This window comes from Sinocyclocheilus rhinocerous, unplaced genomic scaffold (genome assembly GCF_001515625.1).
Source record: "Sinocyclocheilus rhinocerous isolate Xijiao unplaced genomic scaffold, SAMN03320098_v1.1 scaffold655, whole genome shotgun sequence".
Taxonomy (NCBI): Eukaryota; Metazoa; Chordata; class Actinopteri; order Cypriniformes; family Cyprinidae; genus Sinocyclocheilus; species Sinocyclocheilus rhinocerous.
In genome coordinates this window covers 180,441-203,223 of record NW_015646377.1, presented here as the reverse complement: position 1 = coordinate 203,223, position 22,783 = coordinate 180,441, and the positions used below count along the sequence as shown (strand labels likewise).

The 22,783-nt window shown below is 37.3% G+C and overlaps 2 protein-coding genes and 1 long non-coding RNA gene across 3 annotated transcripts in view; 1 reads left to right on the top strand and 2 right to left on the bottom strand.

Annotated features, from left to right (window-relative positions):
• The window catches only part of LOC107707702 (NXPE family member 3-like), a 30,842-nt gene extending 27,383 nt beyond the window's left edge, over nt 1–3,459 (top strand). Inside the window, exons 5-7 of the mRNA XM_016511794.1 lie at nt 1,827–2,030; nt 2,453–2,793; nt 3,265–3,459. Of these exons, the coding sequence (XP_016367280.1) occupies nt 1,827–2,030; nt 2,453–2,793; nt 3,265–3,459 (740 nt within the window). The remainder of the gene's footprint in view (nt 1–1,826; nt 2,031–2,452; nt 2,794–3,264) is intronic.
• A 6,573-nt stretch (nt 3,460–10,032) lies between these two features.
• LOC107707717 (B-cell receptor CD22-like) overlaps nt 10,033–22,783 on the bottom strand; it is a 65,027-nt gene continuing 52,276 nt past the window's right edge. The window contains exons 6-13 of the mRNA XM_016511809.1: nt 19,210–19,464; nt 18,857–19,111; nt 11,521–11,763; nt 11,356–11,443; nt 11,177–11,222; nt 10,525–10,602; nt 10,353–10,412; nt 10,033–10,166 (exon numbers count right to left, since the gene is read on the bottom strand). Of these exons, the coding sequence (XP_016367295.1) occupies nt 10,143–10,166; nt 10,353–10,412; nt 10,525–10,602; nt 11,177–11,222; nt 11,356–11,443; nt 11,521–11,763; nt 18,857–19,111; nt 19,210–19,464 (1,049 nt within the window). The 3' untranslated portion in view covers nt 10,033–10,142. The remainder of the gene's footprint in view (nt 10,167–10,352; nt 10,413–10,524; nt 10,603–11,176; nt 11,223–11,355; nt 11,444–11,520; nt 11,764–18,856; nt 19,112–19,209; nt 19,465–22,783) is intronic.
• LOC107707719 (uncharacterized) overlaps nt 21,230–22,783 on the bottom strand; it is a 9,126-nt gene continuing 7,572 nt past the window's right edge. The window contains exon 3 of the long non-coding RNA XR_001636288.1: nt 21,230–21,444. This is a non-coding gene — a long non-coding RNA (uncharacterized LOC107707719). The remainder of the gene's footprint in view (nt 21,445–22,783) is intronic.

The following is a 22,783-nucleotide window of genomic DNA, read 5'->3' as shown; positions in this document are numbered from 1 at the left end:
GTGTGGATGCTGATACAGTAATGATCTCTGTTACTTAATTTCACACATGTGTGCGGTAGCTAACAGTGAACTGCAACGATTTGAGTTAAAGTCATGTTTTTAGTTATTTTGTTCTTACACGTTAAGTGTTTGCAGTTTTATACTAAGAAATATTTCTTCTCAATGGACTCAAATGAAATAAGTTCACAGTACTAACATCATATGAATGTTAGTTTTAAACTCGAACTGTTTAAAGTTAATTTCCATGGTAGAATTACAGTAAAACACTGTAAAAATTAAGAGTTGTAAATTAACGGCAGCAGAGTCGTGGTAGAAAGTTCAGAGATGGTATTAAAGTAGCTCAATTTAAATGTATTGTATGAGTTGCCCTTACTATGGAATAAAAAATACAGGGTGTATATTTACATTTATTTAAAAGTGGTTGTAAACCATCAGCTCCAGTGGCGCAGGCGGATAAGTGCGTTTTCAGAATTGTGATTTGCTATGCACTTCTCGGCCACCGTAGAGAAGGGACCAAGTGATTCCTTTCAAGTCACAAGTAAGTCTCGAGTTAAATCCCAAGTCCTCAAAGAGTTCAAGTTAATGAGCTAATTAAGTGACTAATTAAGTGATGCTTGTGCATTAGTGATGAACACCTGCTGTTAACAATCAACGTCATTGAAGAAAAGAGAAAAACAAGAACTACATCTGACTCCAGCCACAGCCTTAGATTAAATCAACTGAAAAAAAAAACATTAAATCTCTCAAGATCTGATTAAACAACTCCACAAACAGCATCACCAGCTCCACTTATTAATAACCAGACTGACTTTATTTTGTTTCTGCAGCATTTCTTATTGAGAATTAACAGAGGTTTAGATGTTGATGTTTTATTGGTCAAGAAAAGAAAAGAAAGAAAAAAAAAAAAACCTTCCCAACATAATTGTGGTCAAGGTTTGTTTTAGTTTGTCTATTGACCCTTTTAGTAATTTGCTTTTATGAGATTGCAATATTGTTTCACAACAAACATTTCTGCTTTGCTGAATCAAAAGCTTGAAGTTGCAGATGCATTATGCTTATAACTCATTATGAAAGTACATTATGATGTGGTCTCTTTTTGGTTTATTGACTGACATTCAGCTATTAATGACGAGGGAAAAAAAAAAACATATTAAACAAATGCCACCACTATACTTCAATATTGAAGAATACACTTTGTTTGCATGCTGTAGTTTCACAGCATTGATTACGTGAAACCTAAACATTAAAAGGAAGAAAGAAAATTTTATATATTTTAAATGTAGTCTGGCCTGCTCATGCTGACTGTCTCATATAAAAAGAACTAATATTTCCTCACTGTACAACACCTAATGCATTGCTACAGAGAGAGATCTAACACAGAAAGTCAAGGGTCAAAAGCACAACTAAAGCAAACACTGATCTCCATGATGGTGGCATCATTTTAATCAATAAAACATCAACATCTGATCCTCTGTAATTCTCAGTAACAGCAGGTGTTCATCACTAATGCACAATCATCATTTAATTAGTCACTTAATTATCTCATTAACTTTAACTCTTTGAGGACTTGGGATTTGACTTGAAGACTTGCTTGTGACTTGAAAGTCCCACCTCTGATATATGGTAGTATCATTCTTCATGTAGGCAATATGTCATGTATTACATTTCTCTATGGATTTGTTTATTTTTTTCCCCAAAAAGGAAATGGTCAAAACATATACGGACCACATATCAGAGGACAGATGTCATCTGAAATCAAATGTAGTTTCAAAAGAATTCACGTAGCTATAACACAGTCTTTTCAAGTGAATGTTTCTTTGCTTTAGGCACAATGGAGAAATGCAGGTCTGGCATGACGACACCGGTTCCTGCAGGGTTTTATTTGAAAGATGTCTGGAAGTCTTTTGTATGCAACACTCGACAGTTCAGTCCTGCACAAATGGGAAATTGTCTTAAAAACAAGATTGTCTATTTGATGGGAGACTCCACCACAAGGCAGTGGTTTGAGTACTTAGAAAGAAAAGTGCCAGGCAAGTATGACTCAATTTTTAATGTTCAATTTAAGACTCAATAGCATGAATTTATAATATAAATTAAACAAGGATCTGACATACAGAGGCCCCATAAAGGATATGGGCACTTAACCTAAATATGTGTGAATATAATGGCATTAGATGAAAATAAAACTGGTGCATTTTTCAGGCAAACTTGCAAAATGTTGTTACAAAAATGGCTTATAAAGCGAAAGTTGGTTCTGGAAAAAGCTCATCTTGTTTGCAGACGCTACCTGGTTTAATATTTTCCACCTAATGCAATCACACTGAGACCTGTATATACATTAGTGCAGGGACATTTCACCCAAAAATAAAAATTCAGGCATCATTTACTTACACACTTATCGTTCAAAAGTTTAAGCTACGATTATAATATTTGTTTCACATATCTTTATTAGGCATAAAAAGAATGGACCTCCACACTCCTCGTACAGGTGGACCCTTGATGGCTGTGGAGTTGAAAAATAATATCATTATTCACTGGAGGCCACATGGTGTTCCTTTGCGATTTAGTAAAATGCTTATTACTGACCTGCACTATATCAGCAACGATATTGATGAAATAGCCGGTGGGCCTCATGCAGTCATTGTCTTCACATTCTTTGCTCACCTGGTTTTTCACCCGATAACATTTTACGTATATGAAGTGGCCAAAATCCAGCAGTCTGTTGTTGCACTGCTGAGCCGCGCTCCAGAGACCACCGTCATCATCAAGTCTGGAAATACTGCAGGAGTAAAGGTGCACATGCTCTTTCCAATCCTACCTTGTTATCAACAAGAAAAAGAGGTAGTTGTTATGGCATTTGTTAAAAATGAAAGTCTACAGTGTTAAAACATAATCATCATCATCACCTGATGATTTCTGCTCTTGGCTTGTCTGTTTGTTATAACTCTGTTATAACAGCTAAACGAAATCTAATGTTAAACACTTAAGGATCAAGAGCCAAACTAAGCAAACACTGACCAATATAATGGTGACTTAAAATTTGTGATTTTCTTCTTTGGTGATTCTGCTTGTTAACATCAGGTGTCTTCAATAATGGTCAATCATCACCCAATTAATGACTTAATTATCTCATTAACTTTAACATCGCTTCAGTGTTAATTTGAGACTCTTCAGTGTTAATTTTAACACTCTTGAGTGTGGACTCAAATAAACTCCCGGGAGAGTAATTTAACACTGGGATTTTTGCTGTGTGTGTTTTTCCAGGATATATTTCAAAGTGATTGGCACATGTTGCAGTTGGATACAGTGATGCGGGAGATGTTCAGAGATATTGGAGTCATCTTTTTAGATGTCTGGCAGATGACTTCCTGTCACTATCTACGTGAAAACATTCACCCAGGACCTGTCATCATTGCTAATGAAGTCGACATGTTGCTTTCACATGTCTGTCCTGCCTGAGGCCTGTTCATGTTGATTTGGTTGCATAAAGCAAATAGGAAACTAACCTGGGGTGCGTTTCTCTAAAGCATCATTAGCTAACTATGGTGGTAAGTTCCATTGAAGTCTATTGGTAACAACAGAACTTGTGACCATAGTCGCTTTAGGGAAATGCAACCCTGGTGTTCATTTTGTACATTTTATAAATGTAGTAATGGATACATGCTAACATGTAAGGCAATGAACCACTGGATCACAACTTAGGCTATGGGACGTCCTTACAGTGGGTATAGAAAATAATCATATTTTGTTGCGTTGCAGCCTGAAATGATTTTTAACTTTTTTTTATTCAGCTGTATTTACTTAACATTTAAGTGAAAGATATAACACTAACATGTCAGAAAAACAAACAAACAAAAAAACAGAATCACTGAATTGGAAAAAGGATCGCCCCCCTCCTAAAAATGACTTGTAAACTCAATCAGTTGTAGCTAATCACCTTCTTAATGGCACACAAAGCCACTTGACTTTCAACTGTGATCAGCTGAGGTCATTTTTATTAGCTAAAGAGCTTTTACTGGAGTATTTCATTCCTTAACCGAAGCAACCAATCAACTATGGGTGGCAAGGCACTGTCAAAGGATATCCGGGATAAAGTTGTGGACAGGCAGTCAGGAGATGGATACAAAAAAATAAGAAAATCAAAGGCTTTATCAATGCCTTGAAGCACAGTGAAGTATATTATTAAGTAGTGGAAGGTATCTGGTACTTTAATTCAGCAATGTGCAATTGCACAAATGTTTGTTGTAAAGCAATATTGTAATTGCTTAAAAGCAAATTTCTTTGTAGTAATGCATGTGGTGTTGGAAAGCAGTGAGATCAGTGCTAGCTGTTGTCAATTGACGAGATAATCATCAGGGGCCAACCTGTTCACATCCAAACTAGCCTTTTAAATAATTGAACTCCTGTGCTATTTAGACACACACAGACATCAAGAACCAGCATATGAATCTCAACAATGGTGACAATCAACAAAATGCTTCATGCTGCAATGCATGCTGGGTAACACCATAGTAAAAACTCCCATCATGCACTGCAGCATGAATAATTATTGTCACCACTGTTGAGGATCATATGATAAGTGTTCATGTCTAAAAGCCTGAGCAATAGTTGCTCTTTTTTCCAATAGTTTAGCATTATGGTGGCATTTGTTTAAGAGGACTTTATTTTCTGTTCTGCAACAGCTGAATGCTAGTCAATAAACCAAAGAGAGACACCTTCACAATATTCACTCAAGTGAGTTAAAAGCAGAAAGTGTAAGCTGCTTCCTCAAGATTTTAATTCAGCAATGTGCAATTGCACAAATGTTTGTTGTAAAGCAACATTGTAATTGCTTAAAAGCAAATTTCTTTGAATTATTAAAAGGGTCAAGAGCCCAACTAAAGCAAACACTGATCTCCATGATGGTGGCATCATTTTAACCAATAAAACATCAACATCTGATCCTCTGTAATTCTCAATAACAGCAGGTGTTCATCACTAATGCACAATCATCATTTAATTAGTCACTTAATTATCTCATTAACTTTAACTCTTTGAGGACTTGGGATTTGACTTGAGACTCGTTTGTGATTTGAAAGGAATGACGTGGTTCCTCCTCTGGTGAAATCAGCTGCTGAGTTCATGGGTGGAATAAACATATGGCAGGACTTTTACTTTCTGACCCCTGGATTGTCCGCCTCTGGGTACAACACAGCCCACTCAACACGTGAGATCATGCGCTGATCACAGTGACATCACACCATTCTCACAGTGTGAGTAATATGTGAGCTCATTGTGAAGTCAAAATGTTGAGCAGGTTGAGAGGAGACCGTTCAAATATCGGTTCAAAAGACATTAAATCTTTTGTGATCTCAGCAGAGGATGATTAAACAACTCCACAAACAGCATCACCAGCTTCACTCATTATTAACCAGACTGACTTTATTTCTGTCAGACATCTACAAAAGCACTTATTGAGAATTAACAGATTTAGATGATGATGTTTTATTGTTTCATTTGACGCTACCATCAAGGTGATTAGTGTTTGCTTTAGTTGGGCTCTTGACCCTTGACTTTTTAACGTTATTTTTTTTGGGCTGCTGTAACTGTTTGTAACGCACATTTGTTATGGCAAGGAATACAAAAAAGAGACTGTAACCAGGTGATATGAGTTTGTTGTTGATGATAGAAGCACTATCTTCACCCAGATTCAAAATGAGTTATTAATCTAAAGTTTCTAATTATAATATTTCTTTGATTACACAGTATAGGATCCAACGGTGTAATGATGTATGAAGGATTTTGTGTAGTGTAGTAAATCAGCTCAAAAGGGAAATATTTAAGACCAATTAAAACTGGTTATGATTATGCACACAGAGACAATCAATTGTGAATATAAGGGATTTAATAAATGTAATAAAACTACTGTATATCTAACATATAACCAAACTAAGCAAAACACATATATGTATATATATATATAATTTAACTAATTGTTCTACCTCCTGGAGACGTGGGACCAAGTCATTCCTTTCAAGTCACAAGCAAGTCTCAAGTCAAATCCCAAGTCCTCAAAGAGTTAAAGTTAATGAGATAATTAAGTGGCTAATTAAATTATGATTGTGCATTAGTGATGAACACTCTACATGCTTGTCGTACCCAAGTTTAAACGATCCATGTCGCACAGTGTGACAAAGTAATGATCTTATAGGATTGCTAAAATCGTGCAGTGTATCCCGGGATTAAAAAAGGAAAATTTCATCATGTGTTGGGTTTTCCTAGATCGCATCACATTTATTCCACTCATGAACTCAGCCAGCTGATTTAACTAATGATCAGTGTTTGCTTTAGTTGGGCTCTTGACTCTTGTGTCAGATCTCTCTCTGTAACAATGCATGAGTTGTTGCAAAGTAGAGAGCGCAGTGTGCTACAGTGAGGATTAATGCGATGTATCTGGTAGCGCTTTAGTTTACGGAACGGTGTAAGTATACTGAATTTGTGATGTACGTTTCTGTAGTTATCGTGTATCTATAAAGAACATATGTGTAGGGGCACCATCATGGAGATCAGTGTTTGCTTTAGTTGGGCTCTTGACTCTTGTGTCAGATCTCTCTCTGTAACAATGCATGAGTTGTTGCAAAGTAGAGAGCGCAGTGTGGTATAAGGGAACAATGTGTTACGATTGGGTAATCAGGGGGTAACAACCAGATATGCAACCTGCAAAGAACTGCGTAAGTAAACTGAAGTTACAGCTTAACTTTTTTTGTAATTATAGTGTACCCATTCAGTACCTCCGTGTAGGTATAAGGGAATAATATGCAAAGTTTGGGGAATAAAGGGGTAACAACCTGTAAAATTACAAATCATTTATACTGTAAGTATTTTGAAACTAGTGGTGCTTATTCTAATATTACGTGGTATGTATGGCCTAAACAACAATCTTATGTTTGGGAATTATTTAGAAAGACAATATATTTTATAATTTTATATTGGTATTTTATTATAGGCGTATAGGTATTTTTTAACCATGGGGTACACATTCTATTATTAACGGATGGACATGATGGAGATTACTGAACAACAAAACTGCACTCTCAAAAATTATGTGTTAATTAATAACACATTGTTTGTGTTATGGCCATTTTAACACATTTTGTGTAATTTTAAGTTGATCATGTGTAAAAAGAAAGAGAGAGAGAGAAACAACACAATATGTGTTAACTATCATCCAATCACATTGCTGCCTGCGTCACTCCACAAGCTGTTAACCAAATTTGCGTCTCTTTTTTCACTGGTGGATGACGTGGATGCACTCATATCAGGTATATGGATTTCCCCACTAGAAATGTAATGTTCCCAGAGCATTCTCAGAGCGTCCCGCCGGTGTCAATGACGTTCCCAGAACGTTTCCCGAGATGCTCATGATGTGGAGTTTTTAAAGGTTTGGGGGATGTTATTTGGAGGACCTTCAGGGTTTAAACCTGCTCAGAGTGTATTTGGTCCCACAATACAGTGTGTTAAAATAACACTGAAGCAGAGTTTAACTTAATGAGAATGTTAACAAGCAGAATCCCGAAGGAAAGAGAAACAGAAAAAAAAGAGACAAACAGAAACACAACTACAACTGACTTAGTCACAGCCTTAGATGAAATCAACTGAAATAAAAATAATAAAATAGGTAGCATACTGTAATTCGTCAAACATTCTGCCCCCTTTTCCCCCTTACTGGAGAACAATCATGTTCAACATGAAGCCGTGCAATGATGTAATCCAAGCGATGATAGTAGTAGACGTAATAGTGTAGTCGGATGACTTTTTTATAAGGTAAATTTTTTATTTTTACAATGTTTTTGTAATGTATTAATTATTACGGGCTATAAAAAAAGTATACTAATACTACCAGTATACATTTGGTCCGAATATGTTTTATTAGCCCATATTTTCATAAGCCCACATATAAATAATGTGGTTATGTTACAACTCCCCCTTAAAGTTTTTGTCTTTCCATCTCTCCAATCCTACCCTTACAGAAAAACCACATGAACTTCACATGTTAAAATCACATATGAAATATGCAAAACACATGTGAAACGCACACAAAACGTGGCTTTTGGAAAATTTTCATGGTGCAAATATGTGTTCACATGTGACATATGGGTTTCAAACATTTACACCATGAAAATGTTCCAAAACCACGTTTTGTGTGTTTCACATGTGATCACATGGGATTCACATGCATTTCACATATTTCACATGTGATTTTAACGTGATTTTCACATGTGAAGTTCATGTGTTTTTTCTGTAAGGGAAATAATTGATAATAAATAATAAAATAATATTGGGCTTGTTTTGGGCTTGTTTTTGAAGTTGTGTTTGCCTATTTGTCTCATGAGAGTTGGCAACAGTGCCCACGGCTAAAGTAGTTCCAGGCAGGTCTTGACAGCATTGTGTATCCATATCACTTCGCCAAATGATTTCAGTTACTTTAAAGGTCCTTACAGCCTAAAACAGCAAAATAACTAAAACCCACAACAACACTGACCAAGCTAAATATAGTAAATAATAGGATAAAAACAACAAATTATTTCTGTTGTTTTTGTCACAAAATTAGGTTTTGTTATGCTCTCTCTCCCGCTCTCTCTCCCTTACAAACACACACACACATACAGTACAGAGACACACATGCACACAGAAATGTATTGTCAGCACTGCTCTGATGATTTGATCAGTAAAATAGTTTAGCAACTTTAAAGCTACATGGCATTTCTCACAAGCGAGGTAATAACAGCGCTCTTTTTGAAGAAGATAAACTTACAGTTTTGCCAATAATAGAGACGCTGCTGCAGAACATGGTTGAAAGACACACACACTTAATAAACACAGGTAATAAACACACTTAATCTCTCTCTCTCTCATAACTGCATTAAATCTGCATCATTATCAACAGCTCAAGCCTCCGTTACTAGTCTAAAATTATGTTTTGGAATTAGCAATGGAGGCGTGGGATTTGTAAAAAATTAATCCTTATGAATGTTTTGAAATTCAGCATCTGAACAATGTCTTGAGGTGTGGTAATGTAGTATAAGCAGAATAACTGATGACGGGCTGTTGAATCATTAGAAAATAAAACACACTCTAGGTGGTGATGCAGCCATGATGTGAAAGCGGAGTTACACCTCGGGTGTGCATTATTTTCTAGTAATTCAATGGACTGGAGTCAATTATTCCACTTATACTATGCCACACCTCAATTATTCCTTACTTAAATGTAGATAACAAAAACTGTCAGGTTCAAAACAAATACAAGTGGTCAGGTATGGATCAAATAAAAAAAAAGGGATCTTCAATCCTCCTTTCTGTTTTTGCTGGGGAAAAATGAAATATTATTGATGTTTGGTTTTATTAATTTATTATGATAACAGTAGTGATGTGCAAACAATTCTACACATTCGAATCAGTTTGTTCTCAAAATGATTCACTTTTTTGAACACCGCAGTTTGAGGATATCTTCTGGTCAAATGCGTGTAAATACAAAGGAAATACTTGAAAAAAGGTGAATAATACGATACAATTTAATAAGAGAGCAGGCCAAAATATCATCAAATACACTGTTTTGAAAATTTGCAGATTATGTAGAAGTTAATATGCAAGGGTGATCTTTTATAAATATATATTGTTTTTATATTGCCTGACATTTACATATAAAGTTCATACTAATACAATATTAGTTTTTATTTGTATGCTCAAGTTCTTATTTATATCTTATACATATAAACATATAAATTGTGACACAATTGATATGCACATTAAGCAAAGATTTGAAAGTGAATGATGGAAATGGTGCACTATTTGAGCATTTTATGTTCTATTTAAAAAGGAAATAAAGGGAAATTACAGTCACATCGATGCTTTAATCAAAGATAAAATGTATATAATCTTCTTGCAACAGCGCAGCAAATTAGATAATTTTGCTCAACAATAAAACGTATAACTTAACTGAAACATTGCTTCAACACTGCTGAACATAATTCATACAAATGCTATGAGAAGCGACACTGCAGAATGGGAATAAATAAAGTCATTCATTTTTTTTTATCAGGAGTTGTGATGTGGGTGTCCAGCGATGCCACAAAAGTGGAGTAAAGTTTAACTTGGGCTTCATCTTACCATGTCAGCTTGCTGTGTGGCTACAACAGAAATAAGACAAGTTAAAAACTTGCACAGAAATAAATATATTTACTATTAGTAAAATTACTCCTCTGGTCTAGCTTGTAACTGAATGAAAGTGCTGTTCAATATTATTGACTAGTAGTGATGACAGTTTCTTCTTTATTGATGATGATATTGACTTGAGGATCGTCTGCAGTACTTACTGTCTGATTCTCATGTTCAGAAGAGCCCGACTGGTGAACAGCAGGTGTGGGATGGGCGGACTATGTAAAAACATATTTATTATTTATTTATGTATTGTTTTATATGAATATATTTAAAGATTTTTGAATGCACTAATTCTTCTGCATGTGCAGTTTTTAATGTTTCACTTACTGTGAGTGTGTTGTACTGATCAGAAGATCGGGACCTGGGGTCAAGAACTGTATATCTGTTTGCATTGAGATCATCATTCTGCACGGAAACAAACATAATGAAATTGATTTTATCAATTAAAATTGCTTCATATGATCCCTTTTTTTTGCACAGTGATCCAGTGTTTGCACAACTAAAGCAAACACTGACCTCCATAACGGTAACTATAAACTTTATTATTTAAAAAAAAACTGTTGTAATTTTCAATAAAACTAAACTGGTAGTCTGGAAGCCAGTTGCTGTTTTTGTGTTTCTGCTTGTTTCTCTGTCCTTCAGTGATTCTGCTTGCTATCATCAGGTGTTCATCAGTGTATGAATTCACTCACTTCCTTTGCCAGAATGCATTGTTTGCCTGTAAATAGTTTCAGATATATTTCTATACCATTTCACCAAAGCAGAATGTAAAGAACATGTCATGAAGCATTTGTGGCACACGGTTTTCAAGAGATTAGATAAAGTATATTTCTTTTTTTTTTTTTTTTTTTTTTTTCAGAAAATGGTATGTTACTGTCAGAAATATGGCCATTTTTCTACAGCAAGGGTTTACAGTGTAGGAAAAAGCTAGCTTTTATTATTTAAGTGATTTTATTATGTGGTTCTTTTATCACCTCACCTCATACTCATGTATTGCAGATCTTCCATTCATAATTTTTCTCTGACTATCAAAAAAAACAAAAAAAACAGAAAGAAACATAAACTGTTTAATATATAATTAATAATTTGTTAATAATTATATTTATATACTATTATTATATAAAATAATATAAAATAATATTAGCTTATTTTATTTACATTATAAATAGTACAATGATGCTTATGATGATGAATAATCCTCCAGATACTACTGTGATTGGAAACACAGTACCAGCTCTATGGTGAACTGAAAGAGGAAGAAGATAATTAATCAAATGAACTGTCCAAACTGATTTAAAAAAAAGTTTGTTAAAAAAGCTTCACCTGTGACAGTAACAGCATCTGATCTCTGAGATCCGTGTTGATTGTAAGCCTCACAGTAGAAACGTCCACTCTGTAGTGCGCTGAAACTCTGTCCAGATCCAACAGCTGAGCTTTGATTCTCCTTAAACCAGCTGAAGTTCAGAGCAGGAGGGTTTGAATCACTGCTGCAGCTCAGAGTCACTGAATCTCCCTCCACTATTTCAGTAGATCCATTTATGAACACTGAGACATTCCTTGGTGCATCTAAACCAGACAAATTAAGCGTTACATTCATGTTTTACAATTGTTAACCCACTAATCTGTTTGATACCAGTTATTGAACCATCATTAACTCACACATGATGTTTAAAGTCACAGCATGAGAGTATTTCTCTCCATGTTTATTTCTGGACTTGCACTTGTATTCTCCACTGTAATCAGAACTGATATTTGAGATATTGTGGATTCTTCCAGATCCTACAAACGTTCCTCCTTTAAACCAGCTGATTTCTGCAGGTGGGTTTGAATCACTGCTGCAGCTCAGAGTCACTGAATCTCCCTCCACTATTTCACCAGAGGGACTGATGGACACTGAGCTCGGTGGGTCTAAAAAAAAAACATAAAATTAATTTGACATCAAACACTTGAAACTGATGAATCAGAATTATGAATCTCCTTCCACTATTTCACCAGATGGACTGACGGACACTGAGATGTTCCTAGGTGGGTCTAAAAAAATAAGAAAAAGAAAAAAAAGAAGAAAATCCACTAGAAATAATCAATAATTATGTATTTCAAAATTTTAAACAATGTGCAGATGATCATTAACTCACACATGACATTTAAAATCTGACACAGACAATCATTAACAACAATACATTTGAGTTCACAGATGTTTAGACGATTTAATATCACAGTTGCTTAATCATCATTAACTCACACATGATGTTTAAAGTCACAGCATCAGAGTATTTCTCTCCATGTTCATTGATGGATTTGCACTTGTATTTTCCACTGTGATCAGAGCTGATCTTTGAGATGCTGTAGATTCTTCCAGATCCTACAAACTTTTCTCCTTGAAACCAGCTGATTTCTGCAGGTGGGTTTGAATCACTGCTGCAGCTCATAGTCACTGAAGCTCCCTCCACTATTTCACCAGATGGACTGATTGAGATCTTTGGTTTCACTGGACGATCTACAGAATAAATATTTTAAATATTATTTCTAATCAGTAGTTCCTCACTGAAGGCCTAAAAGTATCAATGTAATCTCTGAGCTGAAGCTTTTACATGGATATTGAAACTGTGTCACCTGGTCATGACCAATTCACTCACACAGTGACTCTATTTGAGTTACTGGTACGGTGAACAGCACATTCCAGGGCCCAATCCATGGCGGGCCCCCTGTCTGACCACAACCGTGGACAAAGGTTTGAAATATTTTGATTGGATCTTGGTGCACTGACACAAACAAACTGTCCAACACCATTAGATAGAGATGCTAGGACAATGGCCAGACACCTCTCAGAGTGCAAGAAGAAGACCTATTCTCATTGGTCCACATCCAGTTTCTGCCCTTCACCCATCTAGAGACTAATTCCTAAGGTTTTGGCCTGTGACCGCCATACAAATTCCTTAATATCTCTGGATGCAGCAGCAGTTGGTGAAACAAAGAGAGATCACAAAGATCCATCTAAATCCATTCATGAAACCTTAAACTACAAGATTCCCATTTTATACTTCTAATCTTACACAAATTCAGCTGTTAATGGACAAATGCCTGCATGCATGACATGTGTTTTGGACTATGCAAATGAGTTGCACAGGGGGAGAGAAGGGTGGGTGTCCCCTCTGACCCAGCAACCAATCACAGCACTGAAATTGAGAAGCGCCACATTATAATCTCCTCTTCATCAGAAAGGGATAACTGTACCCATTCAACAGACACTCCCTGCCCTGTAACGGGAGAGACAGAAACAGATCACCAATGTTCTGAGCCTGCGGCCCACTACAGGGAGGCAGCAACAGATACATTCAAGTTCTGAGTCTCCAGCCTGCGTGGTAATAAAACATAACTTTGTTCACATGTTTAAACTTACAGGTTTCACAGCCCGTCTCCCACACTTGGTTCTAGGTGTGGATTCCAAATCAGGAATGTCCTGCTTCTCTGACTCCTGAGAGGCAGGGTGTGACTCAGAGGTTGTAACAGAGGACTGATCTTGTATTCCACTGGGGTCATCCTTAGCTGATTCTTGCATAGGTACCAGACAGTGATGGTTACATCTCACAATAACATGCTGTGTGTTCACAATGTAGGCCCATGGAGCAAAGTGACTGGCAACAGTTTTGGGGAGTTCTGGGTCTAGCAGTGGGAGTGTGGGCACTGTTGTTCGTAGCCTTCTGCCCATGAGAAGCTGAGCTGGACTATACCTATTCTGCAAGGGGTAGCTCGGTATGCTAAGAGAAAGAAGTAAGGATCACTGGCTTTCTTGAGAAGAGCCTTTACTATCTTAACCACATGTTCAGCCTCTCCATTGCTCCAGGGAAACTTAGGGGTGCTAGCGACATGAACAAATCCATATGAGGCACACAAAGGATGCGAATAAGTGCTCAGAGAATTGTGGCCCATTATCCGTAACCAGAGACTCTGGAACTCATGTGAATATGGGCTTGGACAACGATGTCAGTAGACCTGGTGGGTGACAACTGAGCAATCTTCCCATACCTGGAATAGTAATCCACCACAAGCAGATACATTTTAGTGCCCAGCATGAAAAAATCTGCCCCTAGCCTTTGCCAGGGCCTGTCAAGGAGCTGAGTGGGCATGAGGGGTTCTTTTGGGTTTTGTCTCTTCTTGATGCATGTCCTGCACTTGAGCACAATTTCCTTCAGCTGATGACTTAAACCTGGCCACCATACTGATTGTCTTGACCTGTCTTTGCAAATCACAAGTCCTAAGTGCCCCTCTTGCAGCTTACTAAGGACACTGTTTCTCATGTTGGCTGGAATGACCAGCCTCATGCCTGTAAGCAACAGGTCATCATTCACAGTTAAGACAGAATGTTTTGCACAGTATCGTTTCAGTATTGGGTCACTCTTGATATGCTTTAACTTACTCTTTAATTCTTCTCTCACCTGTCCCAGTTAAGCTAGCAAATTCCCTATGAGATAGTCTACATACTGTAGACTCTTCTTGTGGCTCACACTGCTTTACAGGACAGGGTGTCAACTACCTACAAATTCACATTTTGAACCTCTGGATACGAGGAGGGAGAGCATCCAGAACTTGTGACCCAAAGAGACTCAGTAATGGCTTGTGGTCGGTTTTCAATTAGAAATGCTTGCAAATGAGAAAATCCTTTAAACTTGTGCATGCCCATGTTAGACCCAGTGCCTCTTTTTCAACTTATGTATATCTCTGCTCAGTCTGAGTGAGAGATCTCAATGAGTAAACTATTGGCTTCCAACCTTCCTGCCACTTCTGCATAAGGACTGTAGTCCATAGGATGAAACTTCGACTGACAATTTACAGTCTCTTTGAGTCCTGCAGAACAGGAGGGGATGACAGTATATCTTTCAGAGTTTGAAAAGTTTTGGCCTGTTCAATGCCCCAAATCCAACAGTTCTTTTTCGACAGCAGGTTGCGGAGAGCTTTGTCTTTGTCCGCTATAGTTGAGGAATTAACTTTCCTTGCTGATTTACCATCCCCAGGAAGCTCCTCATTTCACTCACATTTGAGGGCTCTGTCATATCCCTGATGGCTGCTGTTTTCATTGGGTCAGGACTAATTCCATCAGCAGAAATAACATGACCTAAAAAGTGTACTTGCTTCAACAACTCTCACTTCTTGACATTGAGAGTGATGCCTGCCCTTTGCATTTTCTTCAGAACTATATGCAGTTGAATGTCACACTCCTCCTTTGTTCTCTCCAACACTAGAACATCGTCAATGTGACATACCATGCCTTCCAGCCTGCCAGTGACCTCTGAAGACATTCTATTCTGGAAGTGTTCTATAGCGGTTATTCCGAAAGGAAGCATTTTGATAAGTAACAGCCAAATGGGATTATGAACGTTTTGCACCGTGCAGATTTCTCTGACAATGGTACTTGCCAGAATCCCATATTGGCATCTAACTTACTAAAACTCTGCGCTCCAGCTAGCATTAATGTCTGTCCAACTGATGGCAGAATGGAGAAGCCCATGGTTTAAGACTGATGACATATGGCTGTTGTACTTCACCTAGACTGCTCCACAATTTTGGGTAGCTTATATGTTTCAACATCAATGCTATCTAATCACGCCACAAGCTCAATCCTTGCAATAGCCGGTCTGCCCAGAAGTGCAGTGTGCAAATTTCTGATTACATACACATCTTCCTCAGACTGTTTTCCACCTTTATTTAACAGCAGACTGGTAACTCCAACTGCATGTAAGGGGACTTTCCCTGGTCCCAGCAACAGCCTTGTTGCATCCCTGAGGGCAGGTAAGTTTTTAAAAAATCTTCTCAAACATGTCTGCTGGAATGATGGTGACATCCACACCGGTATCAATTTTAAATGGCACTCTTTTAGGTCTAAGTCCACCTTCCATGGTTTGGCAGGTCTTGTGATACTGTCCAGCAATATAGGGTCACCCTCACACACTTCCCACACAGTTTTTGATGATGCACATGCCTGCTTGCAGTGGCATTTTTTTCCAGCAGAAGTGACATTTTACATAATTTGCTGGACAATTACACTTTGTGTGTGCCGGAGAGCTACCACATTTATGGCACTGATTGCTATTCATCTTACTGGAGTGTGATACGTGTGACTTTAGTTTAGGACTATTCCCTTTTTGGGGTCTCCCCAAATTATGCTTTCCTTTGTACACTCTAAAGACAATCAAGCTGCTTGTTTTTGTACAATCAGATTTTTCAGTTAGAGCAGCAGAAAGATGGAATTTAATACCTGTTTATATTAGAGAGTGTACAACATTTAATTTTTAAAGCTACGCTTAAACTATGGCTTAAGGAAAATCAAATATGTGATAATTGACTTGACTTTTTATTTTAATGGAGTTCTTGTATTGTATGTGATATTGTATGTATTGTATTGTTTGTGACTGAATATTGTAATTTTGCAACAACATCCTGCCCAGGGACTGCAGATGCAAATTAGCTTTATAGCTGGCACAACACTTTTATTGTGCATTGTCCCTGTATAAATAAATGTAATTTATTATTTAAAATGTTTTTATAATATATATATATATATAAAAAAAACTAAACTAAACAGAGCTAGCATCTGCAGCCACAGTGTCTGACAGTGCTTGCTGTCATTTCACCATTGCACTTGCTTTTTCCAAGGTCAGCTCAAAATCCAGCTGCATATGCTCAGAAAGCTGTCTGTCTGCCAACCCCACAATGAGCCTGTCTCTAATCAGCTTGTCACATAATGCTGAGTAATTATAATGTTCAGCCAGAGCATTCAAAGCTGTCATAAAAAAATCAACAGTTGGGTTTTCCGTGCCCGTTCATAAATTACATTTCTCTTCCCAATGAAGTATGCCTCAAAGCCTGCTTTTAGTGCATCACACTTTCTTTCATCAGCGTCTGCTAGTGGTAATCCACAAAGAACATCATCACCCTCATCTCCCATGCAGTAAATTAAAGCATTTACCTGATTCTTGTGGTTTAGAAAAGTCTAATGGCTCAGGTGGCCGTATGCTGAATGTAGCGCTCGGTCCCGTTGCTTTTGGTGCAGCGACCACATTATCTCCGCCGTCCATTTCAGCTCAAGCATTCTTTCTAAGTTATCTGGGCTTCACAAGCTAGCTAAAGCAGCTAAAATGTCAAATTACAGGACTTCAGATGCCATGTTGTGTATCTCAAATAATGACTCTGGATTCAAACTATGTCAATGTGCTTTTACTTTAAAACTGTTGGACAAAGTTAAGTACATACAGCTCACTGGCACTTCCCTGTCACTCTCTCTTGATGTCATATAACCCACTCCAACCTTGAATCCCATAGCAACAACCCCACATGATATACTTATAACCACAACATAAGTGACACATGATCCAAAAATCGCCATGTCATTGGGGACATGAGTACCCATCACTACATTATTTCACCTCACTGGGTGGGTGAAAGTAAAATCACTACATTCGTGTTCAGATCTGTACTTCATTCCAGATAGCAACATATTGTCGGCCCAGATCCGGCCCACATCTGGCACATGTGGAATTATGATCTGGCCCACATGTAGCGTGGAATGATGGCACTTGGGTGGACTGCTCCTGTTTGCCAGATCTGGGCCACAAGCAGGCCATAGCAATGCCACATGTCAGCCAAGAGCAAATAAATAAACCACACTGGACCTTATCTGAGTCACAAAATCTTCATATACTATTTATAGAGTCCTCTCAGCGTGTCTAAGCTTGTTAACAAGCAAAATCACTGAAGGAAAGAAGAGAACAGAAAAAAGGGACAAACAGAAACTCAAGAACTACAACTGAATGCAGCCACAGCCTTAGATGAATTCAGCTGAAGATACAAGGCATTAAATCTCTGAAGATCTCAGCAGAGGAGGATTAAACAACACAAACAGCATTACCAGCTTCACTTATTATTAACCAGACTGACTTTATTTCTGTTAGAGGTCTACATAAATTCTTATTGAGAATTAACAGGGGTTTTAAATCTCAAAAATCTGTTTAATTTGAAGTCACCATAATGGTGATTGGTGACTGCATGCTTTTGTGGCTCAGATAAGGGCCAGTGTGGTTTATTACTTTGCTCTTGGCTTATATGTGGCATTGCTATGGCCTGCTTTTGGCCCAAATCTGGCAAACAGGAGCGGTCCGCCCAAGTGCCATTATTCCAGATGTGCCTGATGTGGGCCAGATCTGGGCCGACGATATGTTGTTATGGGATGTGATCAAGATCTTTCAGACTAGAGTAAGTAAATAATTTCTTAATGGATCTCACTCTCAATATTTTCATGCAGGAGCAGAAAAGGTACGCACTATAGACACTATTGTACTCAAATTGTTTGTTTAAATGACTGGTGTGATTGTGAGAGTCAACCCCATTAATTACAAGAATAGCCCACATATTTTTGCCTATGTACTTTACATTGCTGGAACCTTCAAAGACTATTAACTGGAGAATTAAGAAATGTTATGTAGTCACTTATCAAATACACTTGTTTCATTATGAATTTCTTTAGCTGGGGATTTGCCAACTATTGGACTACCTGTTGAATCCTCTTACACAGGTATTTTTGATGAAAAAATACAATATCATGCAAACTTAAATCAGAGCTAAAAGTTAAACACTTAAATCATTATGTTAAAAATCATTAACTTACACATGACGTTTAAAGTCACAGCATCAGAGTTTTTAACTCCATGATTATTTCTGGACTTGCACTTGTATTCTCCACTGTCATCAGTGCTGATCTTTGAGATGTTGTAGATTCTTCCAGATCCTACAAGCGTTCTTCCTTTAAACCAGCTGATTTCTGCAGGTGGGTTTGAATCACTGCTGCAGCTCAGAGTAATTGAATCTCCCTCCACTATTTCACCAGATGGACTGATGGACACCACTACATTTCTTGGAGCATCTAAAATAGCAAGAATGAAATGTCTCATCAATGAACAGTAATAAAATACACTGGAACTGGCAGATCTATTGTCAGTTCTTGCATCAACATTCACTTACACATCACATTCAGCATCACAGTGTCAGAGTATTTCTCTCCATGTTTATTTCTGGACTTGCACTTGTATTCTCCACTGTGATCAGAGCTGATGTTTGAGATATTGTGGATTCTTCCAGATCCTACAAACGTTCCTCCTTTAAACCAGCTGATTTCTGCAGGTGGGTTTGAATCACTGCTGCAGCTCAGAGTCACTGAATCTCCCTCCACTATTTCACAAGATGGACTGATGGACACTGAGACGCTCTTTGAAGGATCTAACACAGAAAAACTTTGACATCATTAAGTAAAACAATACATTTTACATCATAAACTCTGTTTAGAGGATTTAAAGTCACTGTTACTGAACCATCATTAACTCACACATGACGTTTAAAGTCACATCTCAGCAGAAGATGATTGAACAACTCCACAAACAGCATCACCAGCTTCACACATTACTAACCAGATTGACTTTATTTCTGGAGTATCTAAGACAGAAGTTCTTTATTGAGAATTAATGGTTAAGTTTTTTTTTTTCTTTCAACTTACCGTTTTTGTGAATAGTGTTTGCTTTAGCTGCCCCTTGACGTTTTAAATTTAAGTTTCTCTTTGGCTGGCACAGTTGCGTGTATTAAATACGTGTCTGATGGCAAGAAACTTATGATAAAATCATGTCATGTGTCTCAGTCTTCTTTATCTAAATTTATCTAAAACTGTAGTGCTTTTATGATTCCTATGTTGTTGCAGTTATATGAGACAACGTGAGAAAAATGTTATTTTTGTGTCTTAAATCTCTTTTATAAATATGGTTCATTAAGAGGTTTCTGTTCTGGTATTCATAGACATGAAGAATCAGCATGTGAATCTCAGCAATGGTGACAAAATATTCTGATAATTTTTATGTGATTTTTGAACGTCACAAAACAAGGCAGTAAAAAGTCACAACAAAAAATAACAAAAATAAAAGCAAATAGTAAGAATAAAAGTATTTCTCTCCATGTTTATTTCTGGACTTGCACTTGTATTCTCCATTCTCATCAGAGCTGATCTTTGAGATGCTGTAGATTCTTCCAGATCCTAGAATTGTTCCTTCTTTAAACCAGCTGATTTCTGTAGGTGGGTTTGAATCATTGCTACAGCTCAGAGTCACTGAATCTCCCTCCACTATTTCACCAGATGGACTGATGGACACTGAGATGCTCTTTGGTGCATCTAAAGAGGACAAACATGACATGTGTAGTTTCAAACATAAACATAAAATTAATAAATAGAGCTAATGAATCTGTACTCACACATGACATTGAGATATGTTGAGATTCATATGTTGATTCTTGATGTCTGTGTGTCTAAACAGAATAGATGTTCTATACTGGTGTGAAAAATGTTTTCAAAGCTCTTCATATTGTTTTATTAAAACACAGTTATGATCAATAACAAACCGTATTAAACATAATCTCTGACGATATTAGTGAACTTAACTACAACATGACAACTATGTCATAATCATAAAAAATGGGCAATATAATCTAAACACATTTTCCCTTGGTTTGTCTTGCTATAATAAGCGTGTTTCATAAACACAGCTACAGCAACCAGAGAAAAACTAATGTTAAAAAAAAGCCAAGGGTCAAGAGCCCAACTAAAGCAAACGCTTTTTTACATGTCAGACGCACTGAATCTCCCTCTGTCACTCTCTCAGGAGCCTCCACCTGAAGATCTGAACACAACACACACATTATATCTAGTGCTGCTGTCATACACTGATTATTATTCAACATAATGCTCAGAAGAAGAGTGAAATCTCATCAAAGTCACCTGTGACAGTAAGAGTCACTCCTGGAACACCAAGCCATTTATCTTTATCAGTGATGAATCTGAAATAGTACATGTGTTCATCCTTTTGTGTCACATGACTCAGTCTGATGGTGCAGTTCTGCAAAGCAAACGCTTATCTCCACAACGGTGACTTCAAATTGTGTTATTTTCAATAAACAATAACATCTAAATCTCTGTTAATTCTCTCAGTCTGATGGTGCAGTTCTGCTGTTTATCTCCCAGATACTGAAGCCGCTGACTGTATTCAGCGTCCATTAAGAGATCTGGATAGCATCCATTGTTTTTGGTCCAGAACACTTTCATGATCTGATGTCCAGTAGGGTATGTATAAGTACAGTAGATTGTCACGGTTGACCCCTTTAGTGCACAGATGTGTGAAGAGCCATAACTCACACCCCAATCATACTGCCCATAAACTCCTGAAACCCACAAAAAAGGGATAGTTCACCCATTTTTTTAATCACTATCCCCTCATGCTCATCATATTCATAATATCCCAAATATTGACTGCATAAATGATGATACTTTATAGTTCCTTTTAAGGGGACATTTGTCTCCTGCATAACAATATAACCTCATCAATAATAATCACACAGTCATGTCTTTTTACACTAGAATGAAACATTATTTTAGGTGAAGGAACAAAAGTGTTCTTATAGAAGTTGTATCTAATCCTTGGGGTGCGGAAACAGTGACCAGATGGACAGAGGTGTAAAATCCAGCGGTCAACAAGTAAAATTCCGAGGGAAAATGGCGGACGGTTGTTGGAGTTAGACGCGTGTGTGTCTTGCTCCCGCCACAGTGTGGTATCTTTACCTATTTTCATAATCCCCACCTCGCTTTTTTACTCAGATTTGTTTAGGAACATACTACGGTGTTTTCTTTATCTTTATCATGGCTTCTAAACAATCAAAACAACATAAGAAGGATCCGAAACCCGAGGCGTCAGTAGATGACGACGCAAAACTTAACATGGCGTCAATCGCTAATTTACTGGAACAGAACAGACAGGCCCTCTCATCAGACTTTAAAACTGTTACCTCATCACTAGAGGCTACACAGTAAATTCCCGAGTGTTAAATTAACACTGCTCGGAGCATATATGGTCCCACTCTAAAAGAGTGTTAAAGTAACACTGAAGCAGTGTTAAAGTTAATGAGATAATTATGTGATTAATTAAGTGCTGATTGAGCATTAGTGATGAACAGCTGCTGTTAACAAGCAGAACAGAAATAAAAGACATTAAATCTCTCAAGATCTCAGCAGAAGATGATTGAACAACTCCACAAACAGCATCACCAGCTTCACACATTACTAACCAGTTAGACTTTAATTCTGGAGTATCTAAGACAGAAGTTCTTTATTGAGAATTAATGGTTACGTTTTTTTTTTCTTTCAACTTACCGTTTTTGTGAATAGTGGTTGCTTTAGCTGCCTCTTGACCCTTGACGTTTTAAATTTAAGTTTCTCTTTGGCTGGCACAATTGCGTGTATTAAACACATGTGTGATGGCAAGGAACTTATGATAAAATCATGTCATGTGTCTCAGTCTCTGATTGCAATTTATCTAAAACTGTAGTGCTTTTATGATTCTATGTTGTTGCAGTTATATGAGACAACAACATGAGAAAAATGTTATTTTTGTGTCTTAAATCACTTTTATAAATATGGTTCATTAAGAGGTTTCTGTTCTGGCACTCATAGACATGAAGAATCAGCATGTGAATCTCAGCAATGGTGACAAAATATTCTGATAAT